Here is an 18,772-nt window from a genome sequence, read left to right on the forward strand (position 1 = left end):
CAGTATAAATATAAGCAATCATTTGATCCATAATATCTGCAACAACAAAAATTAATTAGTGCAAATAGCTACAATTTATATCTTAACAAAAAAAAAATTATACTCACCGAATCAGAAAGAAACGTAACTGGCTCAGAATTTTAAATCAGACCAAAACGTAACTGATAAATATATGATTTGAACTGCGAAAAAACCGTAGCTAGGAGGGGGTATATATATTGATATTGTCGCTATGGGCCATAGCGACACAGTGTCGCTATAGGCCATGGCGCTACTTTTAAATAATTAAATACTTTTTAATTCGTGGTAAAATAATTTAAAGGACAAAAATATATATAGAAAACAAAAGAAATTAGAAAAAAAATAACTTTTTAATTACACATTATTATTTAACTGCTAATATAAAATAAATAAATTTTAAAACAAAATAAGTTAATAATTTAAAAAAAAAAAACAAATAAATTAGTGGCGCTATGGGCCATAGCGACCTAGTATCGCTATAGGTCATAGCGCCACTTTTAAATAATTAAATACATTTTTTAATTCATGATAAAATAATTTAAAGGAAAAAAATTTATATAGAAAACAAATAAAATTAGAGAAAAAATAACTTTATAATTACAAATTAATATTTAACTGCTAATATAAAATAAACAAATTTTAAAACAAAATAAATTAATAATTAAAAAAAAAACAAATAAATCAGTGGCGCTATGGCCTATAGCGACACTGTGTCGCTATAGGCCATAGCGCCACTCAGATAAATAATTAAATATATTTTTTAATTCGTGATAAAATAATTTAAAGGAAAAAAATTTATATAGAAAACAAAAGAAATTAGAGAAAAAATAAGTTTATAATTACAAATTAATGTTTAATTGCTAATATAAAATAAACAAATTATAAAACTAAATAAGTTATTAATTTAAAAAAAAAACAAATAAATTAGTGGCGCTATGGCCTATAGCGACACAGTGTCGCTATAAGCCATAGCGCCACTCTTATAAATAATTAAAATACATATTTTAAAATTACGTTTTTAAACAACTTATTTTTATTTTTATATATATATAATAAATAACTCAGTTTATTATTTTTAAGTTACATATAAATTATTTTTTTTTTTTCTTTTTTTTTTTTTTTTACATGGTGTCGCTATGGGCTACATCATTTCTGTTGGTCTATCAACTGTGGTGGCTCAGCCCATATTGACACTGATGTGGCTCAGTCCAGCCCATTGTAGGCCAAAAAAAAAATTTGCCACGTGGCATGGGTGCTATGCGCCATAGGGACACCGTTGTAAACAGCCCCAGAGGCGTAAATACTTTTAAAAGAGCCTCATTTACGTAAATAAGTTGGTCAGCGACCCACTTTAGTAAAAAAGCCGTCAAACTCGTGTACTTTCCAATTCCAAATTTCAGCAGTGTTGAGTCATGGCGAAGCAGAAACTGAGCAATACACTTTTCGTGCAGTTGTTGATTTTCTTCTTCTATGCTTCATCTGTTTCGGTTTCAGCGAGATTTGTGCCTCTATTGCAGAACTATGGGAACCCCATATTTAGATCAAACTTTCATACTATTTACGACACTTCCAAGTACGGTGGGTTTCAACTGAGCAATGGCTTGGCTCAAACGCCTCAGATGGGGTTTGCTTCTCTCTCTCTCTCTCTTATGCCTTCAGTTGAATAAATTTATGAGATGGGGTTTTACTTCTGATATTTTGATGAAGTTTTTTTTTTTTTTTTTTTTCACGGTTGCAACTGCCAAATTGATAAAAGACCCACGTGATGAAAGATATTTTCCATGGTATTTTAACTTTGATGTTTCTTTTAATTTTTGTGTAGATGGAATAGCTGGAATTTCTTTGCATGTAATATCAACGAAACAGTCATTAAGGAAACGGGTATCGTTTTCTTTCTTTGATGCTACTACTTGTAGATGAGTCACTTCCATTTCCTCGATGAATTAGTGCATCCACGGATTGTGATCAAGTGGTCATATTAGTCTTTTTTTTTTTTTTTCAGTTATTCTGCTTTGTTTATTAGTTACTTTTTAGTTTCTTGATCCGTGTGTATGAATCAGTGTACATCTAGTTTATGAATGGATTCATTCTTCAGTTGTCATTCAATACTTGGTTTCATAATCAAGCGTTAGATCCTCTCTTATCAAAAAATTTATTTACTTTGTAAAAAATAAACATATCTTAGCTTTGATTTTATTTCAATTAATCACTAATAAAATCTCAACTTATATCCTTCGGCCACTGGAGAAGAAGTGAGTTTGAACCGAGTCCAGGAATAGAGGAAAATGATGTGTTATAATAGGAGATATTTTTTTGGAATTGGGGAGGAATTTCGCCCCTTGGTCTCTGGCTCTACCTGTGCTTTAAATAGCTCTGCATTCTTGAGATGTTTTGCTATCTTTTTTTGTGAAATAGGTTAACTATTCATCAAAGACAAAGATTCATTTGCTTTTCTTGTGACTTTACATTCCATTGGAAAACAATTTGTATTAGGATATTACACTTATAATTATAATTAGGGGTGCGCAAAACGAACTGAACTGAACTGAACTTATAAAAACTATACTGAACTTAAAAGTAGTTCATATGAACTGAACTAAACTAAATATAAGTTCAGACGAACTGAACTGAACTATTCTTTTGTGTCATTGAACTGAACTGAACTATACTATAAAAACTTGAACTGAACTGCAATTTAAACTGCACTAAACTGTTATGATATTTTGAATTGAACAATTTTGACTCATTGATCTATCAAAATAGGACACATTTGTCAACTTTACTTTATTTTCCATTTTATTTAAATTTTTTAAAGGAAAAAAATATAAAATTAAGTCAAACAAACTCAGTGAATTTTAAGCCTAAAAATAAGTAGTTCAACATAGCTCAATTGAACCGTTAAGTTCAACAAAATTGATATAATTTTTTTTCAAATCACTTTTTTTCTAAAATTTTGGTTATTAGACTATCGAGCTAATCTATTAAGACATAACATGTTAAACACATTTAATTTTTATTCTTTTATAAAAATAGTTCAATTTTTATAATTCAATTCAGTTTATATAGTTCAGTACAGTTCAACTTTACAACAGTTCAGTTCAGTTCAGTTTTTTTTAAACAGTTCAGTTAAGTTTTTTTTACAAACAGTTCAGTTTTTTATAGTACAGTTCACCACCAGTTCAGTTCAGTTCAGCTCAGTTTAGTTTTTTTTGCCCACCCCTACTTATAATCTCCAATGGCATATTTTGTTTCACTGGAAGCATTATGGCTTGTGAATAATAAATTTTATCCAGCCTCACAAAAATAATGAAATGCACATCTATTATGAAAAGGAGGAGCTCCCAAAGTATGTAGGCTACACCTTATGACAACAAGAAAGTTTGAAAAAAAAAAAAAAGTGAAAAAAAAAGTTTGTAACCCAGAACGGGCCGTTCCAAATTCGGAACGGTCCGTTCCACGCTAGAAAAAAACACAACAACCCTAATTTAGAACGGGCCGTTCTAAGATGGGAACGGGTCGTTCTAAGTGACTGAAAGGATCTAAAATTCCTTACGTGGAACGGGCCGTTCCAAATTCAGAACGGCCCGTTGTACTTTTAGAACGGGCCGTTCCAGAGTCACATTTTGCTTGTAACAGTATGATCCAGAACGGGCCGTTTCGATTTCGGAACGGGACGTTCTGGTCAGGTCTGACGTCTATAAATAGACGCGTTGGGCACAGTTTTCAGGGCCCAGAAAAATTTCGTCCAATACTCTTTAGAGCTCGATTTTTTTTTTTCTCTCTCTCTTCCCTCTCTTTTGTATTTCTTGAGATCTGTGAGACACCTCTGTAGTGTGAAAGGTAGCCAAAAAACACCTTCTTGATCATCATATTCGAAGATTCATCTCATTTGGTATCGTTCTTTTCTTAACTTTTTTTTTTTCTTTTATTTATTTGTTTATTTTATTTTTTCATTTATTTTTTGTTTATTTATTTATTTTTGTTTATTGTTTGTACATAGTGAATATGATTTTTTGCCTTTAAGATTATTATTTATAAAAATATTTAATATACGACCAATAATAATGTTAAGTGAATAACATTTTTATCTTTAACATTATTAGGTCCTAGGAGTTTAATGACTAGTCATTTGCTAGCTTAAACTCTCATTAACAAATTTGTTCTTTTAAAAAAAATAAAGATATGTTGCAAACAATAACGTTAATTAAGTAACACTTCTATTTTTAACGTTATTGGAGGGATTTATTGATTAGCCATTTGCTAACTTGAATTTTTATGCAAAATCTATTTCTTTAGATAAAAATATAAAAATATAAACATAATTTTGCTTTACGTATACATTATTTTTATGATTAATGATATTAATTGAGTAGCATTTCTACCCTTTAATATCATGTAAATCTTTTATTATCAACAAATAAAGATCAATAACATTTGATTGAATAACAGTTCTATCTTTCATGTTGTTGGGAGGGTTTATTGATTAGCCATTTGCTAACCTAAATCCTTATGATGTTATTTTTTTATTAAAAAAATATACAAAAGAAACATCTCTCATATTTAAAAAAAAAAGATATATATATATATATATATATATATATATATACACCTTTTTGAGGAATAAAATAAATGTTTATAAATTTATATAATTTTGCGCAATTAATTAAAGGTACTGTTTTTACAGGCGTTGTAGGGTACTAATACCTTCCCTACATGTAATCGACTCCCGAACCCAACTTTAATTTTAAAGATTATCTTTTAAAGGGTTTTCCAATATTTTTCCCTTAAAATAAAATATTGGTGGCAGCTCCATTGAATATAAAAATGTTAGCGTCATCCCGTCGTGATCCCGATTACGACATGGCTCGTATTTTTCCAATTAATAGCTGAGATTTAATCTTTTCCTTGGTAGTTTATGACTACCAGTACTGATATGTATTTTATTTTTCCAGCTGATGCGCTGGTATCAACAGGGTTGGCTGATTTAGGTTATGTGTACCTCAACATAGGTAATGTTCTTGTGTGTTCAAAATTAACATTTTAGCTGTGGGACATCTATTTATAGTTATCTGATATTACTATATTTTATGTGCAGATGATTGCTGGTCTGCTGTGACAAGAAATCTGAAGGTTAGCTAAACTCTGTTGCTTCAATTTTACTGAATCAACTTCATCACTATCATCTCTTGTTGTATATACTTGTTGGCTTTCAATGTTACCTTTCTGGACTTTCAATTGGGTAAAGAAAAAATGCTTCAACTGGCATTTATTAAATATTGGCTAAGTTTTACCACATAAAAAAGATAAATAATTAACAAATGCCAATTGAAACATTTTTTCTTAAATCTATTGAAAGTCCATATAAAATATAAAATGAACTTTCAATAGTGCATGTAGTCATCAATAGAATACATGCTTTCCTGTTTTATCAAACCATATGCCAGCACAGTGCAAGGATGGGTAACAGTGTACCACTTGTAGTTTGATAGCCTGCTGGCATATTTGTTTAATAAAACAGGAAAGCATGTATTCTACATAACTACATGCTCTACCCATTTTCTATATGAAAATGGTTTTGTAGCAAAGTTTAAAATTCCGTTAACATTCTTTTGGTAAATATATGCTGCTACTTATTGTTTTGGGGGTGGAAGTCCAGGGTCAACTGGTTCCTGATCAGAAGACATTTCCATCAGGAATCAAAGCTCTAGCAGATTATGTACATGGAAAGGGACTCAAGCTTGGCATATATTCTGATGCTGGGTAGGATGATACTGCAAAATCGGCCAGATGTTTGAACCGTTCATTCTAAAATAAATGATACCCCTTTTAATTGTGACTAACCAATCTTCTAATCACATGTTCTATATTTTTTGTATATCTCACTCTTATTAGGGCTTTTACATGTCAAGTCCGGCCAGGATCAATTTTCCATGAAACTGATGATGCAGATTTATTTGCCTCTTGGGTTAGATTCCATTATCTCATTTCTATAGTTTTCAAAACAGTATCATATACTCTTCATGTTTCAAGGAGATAAGATATTGTGCCATTTAATGGAATTCTCTTAAAGTTCAAATAGTTTTCATTCATTGATATGATTGAAATTTGTTTGCAGAGATGGTATTCACATAACTTAGCAATGACCTATACCTTCATAGATATTATGTCTACCATGGCACAATTAGATTGTTAGAATTACAGCTCATGAGCACAACTCCAAAATTTCTGAAGTCAATTAAGTAATAAAAGAAAATTAGTCTCACTGCTTGATAAATTTAACTATAAAACATAGTTGTTAGTGTTACTCTTTTTATTATGTTGAGGGACTTTTTTTTATACTATAGAAGTAGTCTCATCTTGGTAACATTATCTTGGAACGGTAACTAGTTATATTTTTCTGTACTTTCAGTAATTTTCCCCCCATCCTTTCATCCTTTTACCAGGGTGTAGATTATTTGAAGTATGACAACTGTAACAATCTGGGCATCCCTCCGAAAAAACGGTTTTTTTCTCATCTGTCTCACAGTAATTGCAATAGTTGCAGCACCCAGTACATTGAATTTGAGTCAATGTGGTTGCTTGTATTCCAGATACCCACCTATGCGTGATGCTCTCAATGCAACTGGGCGTAAAATATTCTATTCACTCTGTGAATGGTAATAGGGCATGTTTTTTAATTAGTTATCTGAGCTTGGCTACTGTTTGCTTGAGAGAAACCTTGCTACTTTCCTTTTGATTTTGCAGGGGTGTTGATGACCCTGCCTTGTGGGCAGGCAAGGTGGGTAACAGTTGGCGCACAACTGATGACATCAATGATACATGGGCAAGGTTAAAATTCTTGACATTGACTTATGGGTGGTGTGCATTTAACATTATATTCGGGTTGCTTATAACTCAATAATGTCAATAAATTCAGATATAGCATTCAGAGAGATAAAACAGAATTTGTGGGGTCAAATCGTCCTTGGTTGTTACTGGCTTGGAATTTTGCTTTTGTCAATTGTTTTCTATTAACCAGTGATCTAGTAGCATGAACACAAATTATGTTAAAAAATGGTATGTGAAGTTGAATTAATGAAAATTATTTGGAATTTAGAATTATATTAGAAAGGCAAAAATTCATTTTTCGTCTCTTATATTATTTATTAGTGTCAATTTAGTCCCACTTTAATTAATTGAATCAATTTAGTCCCACATCTTTAAAATGTATCTCAATGTTTGATTTTCCGTTTCTTCCGTTCAAATACTTAACGAATTTGACACGTGTCATGCTGTCATGTCATGTGTCACATCATTAGAACGCTAGCATGACACGTGGCATGACACGTATCATATCCGTTAAGTATTTAAATGGAAGAGACGGAAAATCAAACATTGAGATACATTTTTTAGATGTGGGACTAAATTAATTCAATTAATTAAAGTGAGACTAAATTGAATCTAATAAATAATATAAGGGTCGAAAAGTATATTTTTGCCTATTCGAAAAGTCCTTAAGTTTACATTTTGCTCTTTTGGTTGATGTTATGTTTTTAATCAGAATATAGTGAGTGATGTGGCCATGTGGGGATTGGTGTATCATTATGTCAAAGCTTGGACTTTTGTTTATAGAGGAATGATATATTTCCTTGTCTACTGTATAAGTCCCTGGGCAGTCGGGACTTAAGAAGAAAGGGATAACTACATATACATTGTGCACAGGATGGTGTAGTTGTGGCCTTGGTTTGGTAATTGGTGGGAATTAAAGTATGAGGAAGGTTGTAGGGAAGAGTGGACATGTGAAATGAGGGGGGGAAAGGGTAGGGATAAATGAGGGCAGAGGGTGAATGGTAGTTTTCATCTATTTCTGGCAGCCAGAATAGGGAAAAGAATGAAGAATATTCATATGGGTGCATTACTTGAAATTCAAATAATCCTGCTCAGCCAATTTTTACTTTTTATCCTCTTGATATATAGCTGCTGGACTCAAGGAATTAGGTGCACTCTAGTGTACAGTTATTTAGATTCTAGGATTCACGAAAGCCCTAAAAACAATGTCAAAATAATGGAAAATGGAAATAGTGATGGGCATGAGTGTTACTATTTTGGCAAGTGAATCAAATCGTTCAAGTATTCTAAAATTAGTAGAGTATCGATCCCTCAAAGACATGTTTAATATTTGACAATCTATCCAAAATTTGTTGTTCTTTTAGCTTTGTCACAATTAATCTATAGATTCACATGTGCATAAGTTCTTCTTAACAAAATTTAACTAAAGAAATAGTTTTTAGGACTCTTAGAGAGATAATAGCAAGGTCTTTGTTTAGATATAAAACAACTTGCGGGGGTTATATTTCATTGAACTCACAAGATTTCAAGAGGTAGAATATATAATATCTTTGGACTTCAAAATCACATCCAATTGTAAATATTTTTTTAATCCTAATCCCTTAGAAGAAAAGAACTAAATCACTTTATTAACCGTCAATCCCTTGATCACTTAACAAAGTGACTTGCATTAAGTGTTACTTTTCCAAGATACTAAAGACTCACATCCATTCATGAAATGAGACTCCTTTGGTAATAATTAAGCTAAGAGGAATGGCTTAAGGAAGGCGCCTTGCGAGAAAATAATTGTCCTACGAGTTATGGACCATGAGAATTTGAGTATGAATCATTGAGTGGTCGCCTTGCAACCCTTTAGCATTGCACCAACTCCTATATTAGCTTCACCGGCCAGCGGTGTGATTGGCGCCCAGTGATGGGTGTCTTGAGGTTAACAATCTTGGCAAAAAAATTGGCTTTCATTTATCTTGAAATTAGCAACCATTAAATCCTACACTTGGTAATTCAAACACATACTAAAAACTTAATAAACAGGACATGTAATGTAATGATCTAATTTGAAAGAAAATTGTCTATTAAAAATGTGTGCAATTTGAAGTAACTAGGACAATTATCAATGAATCTCGTGACTATTTGTCATAAAAGATCACCATTGGATCTAGGGGTGAGCAACGGGTGGGTTTGGTCGGGTTCGGGTGAAAAATGTCCAACCCGTTGTAAACCGGCTTTGAAAAAATGTGACCCATATCCGACCGACTGAACTTTCGATTTGAGGCGGTTCGGGTTAAAACGGATTCGGATTTAAGCGGGTGGGTATAATCGGGTTTGAATTTTTTTGTAGACCAATTTATCTTAACGAAGATGAAACTTAAAACGATAAAAAATATTTTTAAAATAGTGTATAAAAATAGAATGAAGGTGACAATAGATGGTGTAAATAGATTCGTAGTTGAAACATTTATAAACTAAAGAAGCAAAAATAAAAGATAACAAAATTCATAGTTGTTACATGGAAAAGAAATATAAAGTTAGATTACAAAACCATAAGAAATCACAGTCACACAAAATATACTCAAAATGAAGATAAGAAGATGGAAAAGAAAGACAAAGAAAGAAGCAAAAAGATAACTCTAAAAATGGACTAGTGTGTTGAGAAGTTGAATGAGGAAGGAGAAGACAAAATAAATATCTAAGTTATGAGAAAAAAGAAAAAAATAAGTTACAAATTGATGGCTATATTATACTTGAAATAAAGACTTTTAAATTTGGACCATTGTTGTTTAGTTATACAAAAGTAATAAAAATTTAAACTTATCTCATTTTCGGTTGGGTTCGGTTTTTAGCGGGTTTAAAAATTCAAAACCGAACCCGCCCAATATAACCTGTATAAAATTAAAATTTTAACCCGATTTACCCATAAGACCCGCCCGAACCCACCCAAAAACAATATTTTTTTCGGATTTTTCGTGTTCGGTTCGGGTGTCGGTTTAATGCTCACCCCTAATTGGATCATGGTGATAAAGATGAACATTAGCATAGAGTTGGGCATTACTTTAGGTTTGACGAATTTGAAATAATCTAATACATTCCCATGATTTTCTTTGGTTAAAATACTTTTTTAATGCTTATAATTTCACTTATTTTACTTTTTAGTTTTTATAGTTTAAAATAGACCTTTTTAATTCTTGTACTTATCTTTTTCAATCTTTTTTAGTACATATAGTTTAAGATAAATTTTTTTAGTCCCTATTGTTATTGTTTTTTTTTGTAACATTGTCTGTTTTGTGTTAATGTGGTAGAAGTCTTCAATTTTCTAAAGGTAAAAAAAAATGTCTCAACAATGGGCGTCACAGGTGAAGGTACAAAAGAGGCACATAATGTCAAAAGACCTAATTTAAAGTAATTTTAGCAAAATAAATTTGACATCAAATATATAAAGTTGAATACCTCTATTACAATGGTTAAAGTTCAAAATGATTGAAACGTTGTATAATTTAAATTCAAATTTTGAAGTTTTATCTTCTGGTAATCGATTACAAGGGTCTGGTAATCGATTACCAGAAAACATTTTGTATTCAGAATTTGAACTTTGAAATTTCCTGTTCTGGTAATGGATTACAAGGTCTGGTAATGGATTACCAGAACATATTTTTATTGTTTCAAAAACTTTTATGTAGAAAACTTCATCTCAATAATTTCTTTCACAAATCTCTTTTAAGAAATGATTTGAACTATTCTTTAAAGCTTTTGTTAAGTCTTTTACTTTCAAAAGATTTAAAACTTGTTTAAATTTAAAGAGATTAATTTGAGATTTTTGAAAACTTATTCTCAAGGCCAAGCATACTTGCAATTTCAAAAGATTCTTTTACATACTTAGCTAAGTTGACAAGACTTATCTATGTACCAATTGAGATCGTGTTCTTGCATCAACTTGCTTTAACTCAACCTTGATTCTTCTTCAATGCTTTATAATCACTTTGGCATCATCAAAATATTTGTGCATATTTTCTTCCACATTCTCCCCTTTTTTGATGATGACAATTCACTGAAAAGGGAAAGAAAATAAAACAATATATTTCGATCACTCCCCCTTAAACTCCCCCTTAGTAAAGCATTGATTGAAGTTCCTTTTATTTTATAAAAGGAGTTGTACTTATGTTTTGAAAAAGATTGTAGAGATCAATGTTTATATTTTAAAACATAAGTTTCAAGTTGGGCATCAAGAATATTTTTGTCAAAATATTTTAGTCAAACTTAGCCCAAAGTAATATTAGAAAGAAAATAAACATTTTCTTTTCCTTTGCGGTCTTATCTCTCCCCCTTTGGCAACATCAAAAAGTCAAGTAGAGGATTAAGATAAGTGTTGTATTTTTCCTTTTGTGATCCTTATCCTTACTCTCCCCCTTTGGCAACATCAAAAAGAATATAATAACAAAATAATCCAAAGGTAAAGATCAAGCCATATTGAAGTCCAAGGAAAAATTTAACTAGCCCATCATGGACATTTCAAAGTCACTTTGCATATCATTAGAAAACTCTTTGCACAAGTGATCATTAGTACTTCCAAAAATAAATCATCAACATAAATTTGCACTTTAAGAATATCATTCATTTTTCTTTTGATAAATTAATGTTGTATCAACCTTTCCTTTTGTAAATTCTTTTTCCAAAAGAAATTTACTAAGTCTTTCATACCATACCCTAGGAGCTTGTTTTAATCCATATATAACCTTTTTCAACTTAAAGACATGATTTGGAAATTATAAGATTTCAAATCTAGATGGTTGTTCAACATATACTTCTTCTTGAATAAAATCATTTAGAAATGCACTTTTTGACATCCATGTAATATAGTTTGAAATTCATTATAGATGCATAGGCTATTAACATTTTAATGGTTTATAGTCTTGCTACAAGTTCATATGTTTCTTCATAATCATACCATGTTCATTTAATTTATTTCTAAATACCCATTTGGTTCCAATAATTTGATGATTATATGGTCTAGGGACTAGTTTCCATACTTGATTTTTCTCAAATTGATTTAACTCTTCTTGCATAGCTTTTATCCAATGTTCATCATTTAAGGCTTCATCAATGATTTTTAAATTCTATTTTAGAAACAAAAACCAAATTATTGCATGCTTCTTTGAGATAGTATTTAGTAGTTACCTCTTTTGATATGTCTCCAATGATATTTTCAAGAGGATGATTTCTTGAGATTCTCAACTCTCTTTGAGGAATCATGTTTGTTTGATTCTCTTGAATTATAGAATCCTCCATTCCTTAATCTTCTTTGTCCTTTTGAGTTTGCTCATGAATATGAGTGTCTTCAAAACTTTCTACAATATCATCAATAATATATTTTCTTGGACAAACAAGGTTAGTTTCATCAAATATAACATGAATTGATTCCTCTATTGTCATGCATCACAAAGTTTATTTTTCTCAAATTTATTTTTTGGTAATCCTATTTCTAAATCTTTTGAGATTAATTTATTTAAGTTTTCCATTTTTATGTGAGCAATTCTTTTATGTCATAACCATGATTCATCATCTTCACTCAAGTCATTGAGAATAACTCATATTTTTCTCTAATTTTATCTTGTATACATTTTTTACTCTAAATCCTATTATTTTAACATGTTCATAATTTTTGTTCAATAAGATATTTTTGTGAATCAAAAGATACAGAGAAACTTTTATCACATAATTGACTCACTTGATAAACTATGTTTAATAACATCCACAAGACATTTTCTATGGAGGTTGAGAAATTTGTACCTATTTTTCAATGTCAAGTATTTTTCTTTGTTGTTGTCTCCGTAGGTTACATGTCCACTTTTCTTAAGAGTAATGTCAATGATTTTTGAAGTATCTCCTATCATGTGCTTGGAACATCCACTATCAATGTACCAAGTTTGGTCTTTGGAATCCTTCAAGACAAAGAATGGATTGATTTTGGTACCCAAGTTTTCTTTGGGTCCTTAATGTTAGTTTTAACTAAAGAATCTTTTGGAATCCAAATCATATTCTTAAGATTGCTAATGTTCTTTCTGACATAGCATGTTGATATACTATGGCCTTTCTTACCACAATAAAAACATGTTATAAAAGGAGAGGTAGAAGCTTGAGAACTTGTAAAGAAATTCTTGTAATTATTTTGTTGTTTTTGTGGGTTGTATCCTAATCCTACTTTGTCAAAATCACATCTTTGTTTTCCTAACAGTATATCTAAATTATTTCTACCAATGGTAAATTTTGAAAGAGTACTCCTTAAGTTGTAAATTTCTTCTTTAAATTCATGACATGATGTACATGGATGTGTAATGTTTGTAATTTCCAAGTTACTTGTAGAACAATGATTTTCATTATTGGAATTTAGCATTTTAACCTCTGATTTAAGACTATCTAATTCTTCGTTTAATTTAGTAATTTCCTTTTCCATATTTGAAATTGTTTTCTTATAGGATGATACTAGTTTTGCAAGTTTTAAAGATTCCTTATGTAGATCATTGAATGCATCTTGTAGTTCATCAAATGAAATTGAGATATCAGTGTTAGAAGATGTTACCTCTTCTTCGCTTTCGTAATCTTTGGCCATAAGTCCCAAATTCACAACTTCATTTTCAGAGTCACTTGTAGAATCCATGTCATTTTCTTCCCATGTGATATAAGTTTTCTTCCCTTTCATTTCTTTGAAGCTTTTCTTGTTGGATTTTTCCATTTTTCTTTTAAGGATTGGACATTCTAATCTCAAATGTCCCGGTTGATTGCATTCATAGCATCTCGGGGTTGAAGAAGATTCTTCTCCTTTCTTCTTTATGTTGAAATTGAACTTTCTTCTATTTCCTCTATTCTTTAGGAATTTGTGGAATCTTTTTACAAAGAGATTGAAATCTTCATCGTCATCATCATCATCTTCCTCAATGTTGTCATCTTTTTCATTTTCTTCATGAGAGGATGAAGATGCTTTAAGTGCTATACTTTTCTTCTTTTTGTCACTATTTTCATTTTGACTTAGTCTCATCAATTCCATTTCATGCTCTTGAAGTTTTCCAAATAGAGATGCAAGAGACATGGTTGTTAGATCTTTTGATTCCGCAATTGCAGTCACTTTCGGTTGTCATTCCCTACTCAAACATCTCAAAATTTTGTTAATAAGATCTTCGTTAGGAAACACTTTTCCTAGAGATGCAAGATGATTAATTATATGTGTAAATCTCTTTTGCATGTCTTGTATGGTTTCATTTTGATTCATTCTAAATAATTCATATTCATGAGTGAGAGTGTTTATCCTAGACCTTTTCACATCATTAGTGCCTTCATGTGTTACTTCAAGTATATCCCACATTTCTTTAGCACTTTTACAATTTGAAATTCTAAAATATTCATCAATTCCTAAAGCAGAAGTAATTATATTTTTGGCTTTCAAATTGTATTGAACTTTTCTTTTATCATCATTACTCCATTGATCTTTGGGTAAATCTTTTATTTCATGACGTACTACAATAGTGGGAATGAAAGGACTATTTTCAATAGAATCCCATATGTTTAAATCTATGGCTTTTATAAAAATTTGCATCCTAGATTTCCAATAATGATACCCTTCACCATTGAATATTGGAGGTCTATTAATGGAGTTTCCTTCGGGAAATAAAAAATTTGATGAGGCCATTTCAATTCTTGAAGCTTTTAAGTCTTCTACAAGAAACCTGCTCTTGATACCACTTGTTCGATCGAGCGCTTACCACTAGGCCAAAAGCTATAGCTGATAGTCAGGGTGCAACTCTTTTTACTTAAAAGCGCAGCAGCCCAAACGCCATGATTCAACAGTGACTTGGTTCACATAGCCTCCGCCACGGGACAATTAATGCAACCCGCAACAACAATAGAAATCAATATATCATTCAAGGTGAAAGCTAGGGTAGGAGAGCTACACATATCTCCCATCATTCAATAGCCAAAACTGTTCAAAGAGCGTTTGTGTATAGAGTATGGACCAACAAACCCTAAACATGATAAGGCCCAAACATAATAAACTAACCAAATCTAAAAAAATAAAAAATAAAACAAACTAACTAACCTTCATTTTGGATAAAATCCGAAATACAAAATAATCTTAAATAAGAAAACTCTAATAATCTCAAATAACTAATTGTATCCTAATCAAATCTATATCAGCTTCACAGTTTTAATGGTATCTGTGGAGCAAGGAGCATAAGCGTCTTCATCTTGAATTAAGATAATTTCACTGTCCTTCAAATTTTACCTTCTGATGTATAGGCATACTAAACACGTAATTTTTGTCTTTGAAACTTCACCTGTTCGTAGACAAGTTGAAAAGATTATATGAATCTAGAACGATTAGACTACTTTTGATATTTGATTCACAAATGTCTATGCATTATTTTGATATTTGATACATAGATTTGGACCATTGGTATAAAATTTGCCACCATGGCAGGACAAATCATGTGTTGCTCTTTAGGTCTTGATGAGACAAAGTATGCCGACTAATATGGAATTTGGACTTTACTTCACATCTTTACAGGTTTGGGCAGGTCCTTTGTCAGGAAACCGATTGGTTGTTGCTCTCTGGAATCGGTGCTCAAAAGTTGCTAATATAACGGCTTCATGGGAAGCACTTGGGCTTGAATCTGGGGTTCAAGTTTCTGTGAGGGATTTGTGGCAAGTAAGTAATCTATCCTAGTTGCATGAAACTTCTCTAAGTCAGTCTTTCATGTGCCTCCTGCTGAAGCTCTTATTTATTTGCTATTTTATTTTAGCATACTTGTATTGAGAAAAAAAATCCCTTACCACAATTGTTTTACTATTTACGACCTTGTTAAAAAAAAAAATTTTGCTCCGTTTTATCTTGCAGCACAAGGTAGTACTTGAAGATGCAGTGTCATCATTCAGTGCTCGAGTTGATATCCACGACTCTCAACTGTACATTTTCACACCAGTTACTGTGAGACCTGCTCTTATTTTTTTTCCTCCTCTTCCCCTATCATTCTCCCTCAAACTCTTCCTACTCATTTGCTGATTCTTCCTTCTTGGGTGAGCTTAGGTGCCCAGTAGTTGGAGTGCTAGCTGGGGTGTGCGGATTTCTTCCTTCCCCTTTTCATTCGTTCAAGCCATTTTCGTTCTCTCTTTCGTTCTCCTTTCCGAAGCTCGGAGCCGTTGAACCGAGGTAAGGGAAGCTAGCTTTCTTCGTTGTTTTTGGATGTCATGGAGTTCAAGTTACTCAATTGTTGTTGAAGAGGTTGATTCTTGGCTGTGATTGAAGAAAAATTTTCGTTTCGGGTTTCCGGGGTTCGGGTACAAATCTTGAGGATTTCACTTGTTGATGGTTGCATGTTGGAAATGAAGTGTTTTTCTTGATGTTTGATGAAAATGCTGGCTTTTGGATGGTTTGCATGTTGGTTTCCTGGTGTTTTTCGCAGGTTTTGATGAAAATTTTGAAGTAGGTAAGGGTTCTAGTTTGAATTTGCGCCGGGCGCAGTTCTTCGCGCCGGGCATGATTTGAAATGGGAAATCCCTGGGTGAATCGCGCCGGGCGTGGGGAGAACCACGCCGGGCGCAATAGACCTCTGTATGTCTCTGGTTGAGAATTGCGCCAGACACGCTTTTAATGCACCGGGCGCGTTTGATTTTCATAATTTGACTTTATAGTCTTCATGAAAGTTGTAGCCTTGGATGTTAGCTTTCCATTGGCGCTGGAATCACTCAAAAAGGAGTTTTAGAACTCTAGATATGGCTGTTTTAGTGAAGAGGGGTCGAGCTGCTAACTTTGTTATAGCTGTTGCGGTTTTTATCATTTTTAACATGGTAGATGAAGGAATTAGGACTTGGTGTCTTCAGGAGAGTTGTAGGAAATCTTCTTATCTTTCATATGAGATAGGGATGAGTATGGTAGGAGTAGTATAACTCCTAATGCGCTGTTTTCTGTGAAGGTTGTCATTTCACATTTAGTGATTTGGTTACGTTAAAAGTTGTTTTAAGTGCTTAGGTTGATTGGTGTTGTTTGGATGGAGAATTTGACAAGATAGATGAGTTGTAAACAAGGTGGATATGCTGAATGTTGTATATGCTGTTAATGATGTAATGCTACGCTGTAATAGATATATATATATATATATTGCTGTGCTGAGCTGGGTTGTCATGAATGATTTTCAGGTTGAATTAAAATATTGTTGTACTATAGATTGTTGAACTGAGTTGTGAGCAATAAGTTGTGTTGTATACTACCTAGTTGTGCTGGATGCTGATATTGATGTGCTGCGCTGAGCGCGGCCCTTGTCGCGCTGGGCGTGAGACTCCTTGGGAGTCTCTGCCTTGTGGGCGCTGGGCGCAATTGGTATTGCGCCAGGCGCGAGTGAGCCTTGGGCTCTCTGGCTGGGTCCTGCCGGGCGCGGGCATGCTTGCGCTGGGCGCGTTGGCCTCCCTGGTGCTCTCTGGTTGTACCGCGCTGGGTGCAACCACGATTGTGCTGGGCGCGGAGATGTGATTTCACTAATGGATGTCAGAGGTTGTTTATGTTGAGTTTAAGTCGAAGTTGTTGATTATAATGGGATGACTTGTGGTTAACGCTGCTTGTTGATGTTGAGTTGTATCAGTTGTATATTGTTGTAAGTTGATATGTTGAGTTGTATTAGTTGTACATTGTTGTAAGTTATATGTTGAGCTGTACAGTTGTGTTGTACTGTGTGTTGATTTTGAATGTTGTAAGCCGAAATGCTGAGGAGTTGTAGGCCGAAAGGCTGAGGTGTTGTAGGCCGAAAGGCTGAGGTGTTGTAGGCCGAAAGGCTGAGTTGTTGTAGGAGATCTCCGAGTTGATATGCGTGACGACGCATTGTGTGCTTATTGCTGATTATGCTGTAAAATCGATGAGTTGTATACTGATGATGTGAGATGTGTGCTGTTATTGCTGAATGTTGTGCGATTTTAAACTGATTTTGTTAAGTTGATTGATGAGTTGATTTGATGTGTTGATAGGGGTAGTTGTTTACTATTCATATATTTATATATATATTTATATATATGTATGTTATTTCTTTTCACTAGCTTACCCTTTGTTGTTTTCATGTGGTTTGGACTGCGATGATCATACTATGTATGGAAGCAGAGCAGGGTTAGACTGATAATAGTGGCAAGTCTGCAGTTGACAAAGGGAGAAGTCCTGTTTGGCTGATGTATTGTTGTTGGGCCCTTGAGTGAGTTTATTATGTTAATTTGGTCGATTTCTTTCTTATCACATTTCATTTTTAATTCTAGTGTAATATTGAAAAAAAATAAATAGATAATTTCTTTGGCGTGTTGGCAGAAGATTCGTTTTTATTTTCATCATATAGTGAACGGTGGATTGGTATTCTGGAATATTTCATGGCTAAAATATACCCTATGAATCTTTGATTCAATAAAACATGATAAATATGTTAGTTTTGTGTTTGATTTATAAAATGATCACAGGAGAATACAAAAAATAAAAAATAAAAAAGGACAAGACAAAAGTTTTGTATTTTTGTAACTCAATAAATTATACAGCTTTTTATTTTAAATACAAAAATACTAACTATCATAATATTATATCATTACCACTTGACTCTTATCTCTATTATTATCATCATCATCGTCACTTATCACTTAGATTATAACATATTATTTTTATCATAACTTATCATCATTTTCTAAATATTGTGATTATTATTATCACTACTGTTAATATTATTGTCATCATTATAATTCTTACAATCATTATTTTAATTAAGATAATAATAATTAATTATAAATTTTATGATAATTATATTAAAAAAAATATTTTAATAAATTTAACATTATTTTATCTCTATTGTATATTATTTATCAACTAATGTTTAAAATAAAAAATTGGTTGATTTCCTGAATATTTGTCTTGTGTTAT

The 18,772-nt window shown here is 32.2% G+C and overlaps 1 protein-coding gene across 4 annotated transcripts; it reads left to right on the top strand.

Annotated features, from left to right (window-relative positions):
* Positions 1-1,374: 1,374 nt before the first annotated feature.
* LOC109796020 (alpha-galactosidase 3) lies at positions 1,375-18,177 on the top strand. 4 transcript variants are annotated; one of them, XR_014434445.1, is made up of 13 exons: positions 1,377-1,645; positions 1,844-1,902; positions 4,974-5,030; positions 5,117-5,151; positions 5,678-5,781; positions 5,914-5,986; positions 6,465-6,523; positions 6,612-6,677; positions 6,766-6,849; positions 15,401-15,541; positions 15,731-15,820; positions 15,920-16,042; positions 17,978-18,177. XR_014434445.1 is itself a non-coding variant. In XM_083076473.1 (10 exons), exons 1-10 carry the CDS (start codon positions 1,434-1,436, stop codon positions 7,053-7,055), a joined length of 867 nt encoding a protein of 288 aa, XP_082932599.1. In that variant the 5' UTR covers positions 1,375-1,433; the 3' UTR covers positions 7,056-7,120. The 4 variants fall into 4 exon arrangements, 3 of the variants coding, with proteins under 3 accessions (XP_082932599.1, XP_082932600.1, XP_082932601.1); XM_083076473.1 differs by lacking the exons at positions 15,401-15,541; positions 15,731-15,820; positions 15,920-16,042; positions 17,978-18,177 and adding an exon at positions 6,938-7,120 and having other exon boundaries at positions 1,375-1,645; XM_083076474.1 differs by lacking the exons at positions 1,844-1,902; positions 15,401-15,541; positions 15,731-15,820; positions 15,920-16,042; positions 17,978-18,177 and adding an exon at positions 6,938-7,120 and having other exon boundaries at positions 1,471-1,645.
* Positions 18,178-18,772: the final 595 nt, after the last annotated feature.

Source organism: Cajanus cajan, chromosome 6 (assembly GCF_000230855.2).
Source record: "Cajanus cajan strain Asha chromosome 6, NIPB_CcT2T_4, whole genome shotgun sequence".
In the NCBI taxonomy this organism is placed as follows: Eukaryota; Viridiplantae; Streptophyta; class Magnoliopsida; order Fabales; family Fabaceae; genus Cajanus; species Cajanus cajan.

Excerpts from the sequence above, each read along its gene's own strand:
- LOC109796020 (XM_083076473.1), top strand. The coding sequence starts at position 1,434 with ATGGCGAAGCAGAAACTGAGCAATACACTTTTCGTGCAGTTGTTGATT. Across the intron at positions 1,646-1,843 it reads GCTCAAACGCCTCAGATGGG|ATGGAATAGCTGGAATTTCT; the intron begins GTTTGCTTCTCT and ends ATTTTTGTGTAG. Across the intron at positions 1,903-4,973 it reads AACAGTCATTAAGGAAACGG|CTGATGCGCTGGTATCAACA; the intron begins GTATCGTTTTCT and ends TTATTTTTCCAG.